A 3,973-nucleotide genomic window follows, 5' to 3' on the forward strand; every position below is an offset into this window, starting at 1 on the left:
GGCGGTGGACGCCGCCTTCCGCGAGGGCAATGCCGCGCGCTTTTTCCGCTTGCTTCGGCCCCTGCCCTACCTGCCGAGCTGCGCCGTGCAGTGCCACGTGGGCCGTGCCCGCCGCGGAGCCCTGGCCCGCCTGGCCCGTGCCCTGAGCACTTCCAAGGGGCAGAGCCTGCCTCTAGACTTCGTGGTCCAGCTGCTGGCGCTGGATGGACCCCAGGAAGCGCGCGACCTGTGCCAGTCCCACGGGCTGTCTTTGGATGGAGAAGAGAGAGTTGTTTTCCTGCGGGGTCGCTACGCAGAGAAAGGACTGCCGCCCGCCGGTGCCTGCGATGTGTTGGTGGGGAGCAAGCTTCGAGGGCACACCCTGGAAGAGGTGGTCCTGGAGGAGGGGGAAGGCGAGGGTGTGGACAGACCCGGACTCCCTGCCCGCGGACGAAACATGCAGCTTCCGGGAGCCCCGGGACTGGGCCAGAGTGCTGAGGTTTCTTTGTCCGGAGTTCCCGGACAGTAAAAGGAACTTGTTTTATAAGGACTGGTCGCTAGACTTGATTTATTTGGGGGCATCACGCGGGGGGTGTTGAGACACACTGAAAGTATGTTGGGAGAGGAACGTTGACTGGGCCTCAGTTTCCCTGCTGGTCCTCTAGGAGTGGCCGTGGTGATCTCTGTGGTTGACATTACGCATGCCATCCTCCCCGCCCACCAAGAGCAGTGGCGGTTTTGCCATTTCCCCCACCATCCCCGCCTCCTGCTGTCCACCCTCTGCCAACCAAGTGTCAGGATGAGAGGGGTTTCCATTGGGATTTGCCGCTTCCCCTGGGAAGCCAAGCTGTTGCCTGAGAAGCCTGAGAGGGTCTCATGGTTGTACTCCCTCCTGGCACCAGGGAAGGAAGACTGGGACACACCCCAGGGCAAAGGGTGGGAGAGGGTTAGGGTAAGAAGGGGCCTGGGGTCAGAGGTCAGGCACAGGCATCAGGGTGGCTGCTGCACCCTCCAGGGCCGCCACCACAATGCTGAGCTGCCTCTGCACCTCGGCCCAAGCTTCCGATCCGGCGCCCACATCGTTCGCCCTGGAGCAGGCATTGGCCAGGCCCGGGAACGTGGCCACTGAGCCCATGCGGGGTGCCCAGAGCACATGGCTGGCAGGAAACGGGACAAGGTCAGGCTCAGTCGGTGGCCAGGAATGAGGAGCCTCAGCCTTGAACTTGCTCGGCTTCTGCTGCAGCTAGGCACAAAAGCAACCCCCACACACACACCTGTCTGGAAGCTGGGGCCCTTAGCAGTGGTGGTGACAGAGATGGAAGTCCGAGTCTCAGCTCTCAGGGTGACCCTCAACCAGTTTGGCCCCCTGGACCTCACAGTCCCCAGCTGTCTCAAGGGGCTGGATGTGCTCAAAAGGGCAGAGGAACTGACATCCCACCCCCCACCTCGGTGACCATTGTCCAGCCCCGCCTTGGGCATCTCCCAGGAGCTCTGGGGTGAACTCACCTGTAGTAGCGTTCCTCCGGGAAGGCTCTCGGGTTCAGGAAAGTTCGTTCCAAGAGCATCAGCTGGTCATTGAGCATCCGGACCTTCAGGGGACTGGTAGAGGCAGGGCCTACAGGTCACCCTGGAGCCAGCAGCCCAACGGCCAGCCTGGCATCCGCTCCAGACGCCGCCCTTGGCACCCTGCCCGCTGCCCGCATACTCACTCATGGCTGCCCTTCTGCAGTGTGGATATGTGTTGGTCCAAGGCTGTGGCCGCTGTCTCAAACTTCTCCACTGCCATCGCCAGAGGCCCTGCGAGGAGCAACCAGTGGCTTAGCCCTGAGGACGCAGGGCTGCGCGCTTCTCAATGTCAAGGGTGTCCGTACCCAGGCTGATGCTGTGCTGTTCTAGGAGGTCCCCAAGGTCCTGCTGGGCAGCCTGCAGGAAGCTGCGGAGGGTCTCGCTGTAGTCACTGACATTGAGGGGCAGGAAGAAGCTGTCACTGAGCCGGAGAAGCACGCTCCCCGCTGTCTGGGCCACGGCCTGGTGGCTGCCAAAGCCTGTGGGGAGGGTGACAAGGCCAGGGCTCAGACTTCAGCCTATCCTCCTCCAGTCTCAGGATGTCCCCTGCCCCCCTCCTCACCAGGGTCCACAAACTTGTCCACGTAATCAAAGGTGTCGAAGGCTGTGTGATAGGTGGGGTAGATCCGGGCTGATGTCTTGCTCTGGGGGAAACAAGGCCTCGAGGTGACAGGGTCGAGACCGGAAGTGGGAGAGGTGGACCTCCAGCGAGCTGTGATGTCGAGCGTTACCTCCACTGAATCTTTGCCACCTCCATCAGGTGGGTTCTAGAATTCTTACTTTTCTTTTCTTTTTTTGAGTTGGAGTCTCACTCTGTCGCCCAGGCTGGAGTGCATTGGCTGCTCCCTGGCCACCGCAGCCTTGACCTGCCAGGCTCCAGCTATCCTTCCGCCTCAGCCTTCTGAGTAGCCAGAATTACAGGCATGCGCTACCATGCCTGGCTGATTTTTTGATTTATTGTAGAGATGAGGTGTCGCTGCCCAGGCGGGTCTTAAACCTGCGGGCTCAGGCAATCCAGTCACCTCAGCCTCCCAAAGGCGTGGGATTACAGGCTGAGCCACCGAGCCTGACTAGAATTCTTACTTTTCAAAGGAGGAAACTGAGGCTCAAAAAAGTTAACCTGGCCGGGCACAGTGGCTCACACCTGTCATCCCAGCACTTTGGGAGGTGGAGGCAAGAGGACTGTCTGAGCCCAGGGGTTCGAGGCCAGCCTGGGCAACTTGGCAAGACCTCGTCTCTACAATAAGTCACAAAGGAAACTAGCCGGGCGTGGTGGCACGTGTCCGTAGTTCTAGCTACTTGGAAGGCTGAGGCGGAAGGATCACCAGAGCACAGCAGGTTGAGGCTGAAGTGGCCATGAGCGTGCCACTGCACTCCAGCCTGGGCGACAGAATGAGACTCCAACTCAAAAAAATAAGTTAACCTCCCTGACATCACACAGCTAATAACTGGCAGAACTAGGTGAGGTGAATTTCCTGTGAAGGAGAAGAGCCTGGGGCTTTGGAGTCAGATAAGGGGATTCGGATCCCAGCTCTACCAGAATTGGGGTGACTGGGGTGGCCATGAGGTAGAGAAGGTTCTTGTTGGAACATCAGACAGGGAGATGTGAGCTGGGCACTCTGCCCCCCAGATCTTGATTTACCCTCCACCGCCCCATGATATGAGCATCTCGGTTTCATAATATTTTAACTTTAAATTTAATTTTTTCCCTTGTCACTGATTCGAAGTTCATGTTTCAAAATTTTATTTAATCAATGCTGAGAATCCACATTTTAAGATCTCTGGAATCAGGATGCTTGTTCGTCAGTGTCACCCTACAACTAACTGGCAGCGGGTTTTTTCCTCCAGTCAGTGCATGACAAAAGTGCAACTTACAATCCGTAGTATCTTTCATTTGGTGTTATATAAGAGCATAATGAGTGTAAACAGATGCTCAGAGAGGTTAAGAAATTGGGCCGAGGTAGCACGGCTACTGAATAAAGGAGAGTGAAGGAGCAGAGTTCAGTCCACGCTGGGACAACCCCACAGAGAGGAGGGGGCCTACTCACCCGGTCATAGGTGTAGGCGATGTCCATGGAGGAGATGCCCAGGAAGTGAATGAAGGGTGCGTAGTCGCTGCCGGCGCCCAGGGAGCCCAGGCTGCGGGCAGGAAGGGGGCTGAGCTGGAGGGCGCTGGGCCGGCCCGCCGCGCCCGGGACCCCCTTCCCGTCCCTGGACTCACCTGGGGACCAGGCCATACACCGGGCTGCTGCGATTGAAGTACTTGATCCAGTTGTTGTAGATACTGATGTCGCCAGAGCCTGGTGAGCGGATCTGGTCGAGAGGGAGATCTAGTCTCGGGGCGGGCCTCTCCCCGGCCCCCAAAAGAAGGCGGGTCCTCTGAGGGTCTCCTGCCCACCAGGTCCAGCCCCTGTTACGAGGATCGCCC

The 3,973-nt window shown here is 58.6% G+C and overlaps 2 protein-coding genes across 2 annotated transcripts in view; one reads left to right on the forward strand and one right to left on the reverse strand.

Annotated features, from left to right (window-relative positions):
- Position 1: 1 nt before the first annotated feature.
- SAC3D1 (SAC3 domain containing 1) lies at positions 2 to 529 on the forward strand (the record flags this gene model as incomplete). Its single annotated transcript, XM_008073009.1, has 1 exon — positions 2 to 529. A coding segment is annotated over one exon (507 nt), but the record flags the coding sequence as incomplete, so codon positions are not given.
- A 133-nt stretch (positions 530 to 662) lies between these two features.
- The window catches only part of NAALADL1 (N-acetylated alpha-linked acidic dipeptidase like 1), a 16,317-nt gene continuing 13,006 nt past the window's right edge, over positions 663 to 3,973 (reverse strand). Inside the window, exons 12-18 of the mRNA XM_008073003.1 lie at positions 3,767 to 3,858; positions 3,594 to 3,684; positions 2,108 to 2,189; positions 1,851 to 2,024; positions 1,689 to 1,776; positions 1,486 to 1,578; positions 663 to 1,136 (exon numbers count right to left, since the gene is read on the reverse strand). Of these exons, the coding sequence (XP_008071194.1) occupies positions 950 to 1,136; positions 1,486 to 1,578; positions 1,689 to 1,776; positions 1,851 to 2,024; positions 2,108 to 2,189; positions 3,594 to 3,684; positions 3,767 to 3,858 (807 nt within the window). The 3' untranslated portion in view covers positions 663 to 949. The remainder of the gene's footprint in view (positions 1,137 to 1,485; positions 1,579 to 1,688; positions 1,777 to 1,850; positions 2,025 to 2,107; positions 2,190 to 3,593; positions 3,685 to 3,766; positions 3,859 to 3,973) is intronic.

This window comes from Carlito syrichta, unplaced genomic scaffold, assembly GCF_000164805.1.
Source record: "Carlito syrichta isolate Samal-C Ts95f unplaced genomic scaffold, Tarsius_syrichta-2.0.1 Scaffold315591, whole genome shotgun sequence".
NCBI classification, from domain to species: domain Eukaryota; kingdom Metazoa; phylum Chordata; class Mammalia; order Primates; family Tarsiidae; genus Carlito; species Carlito syrichta.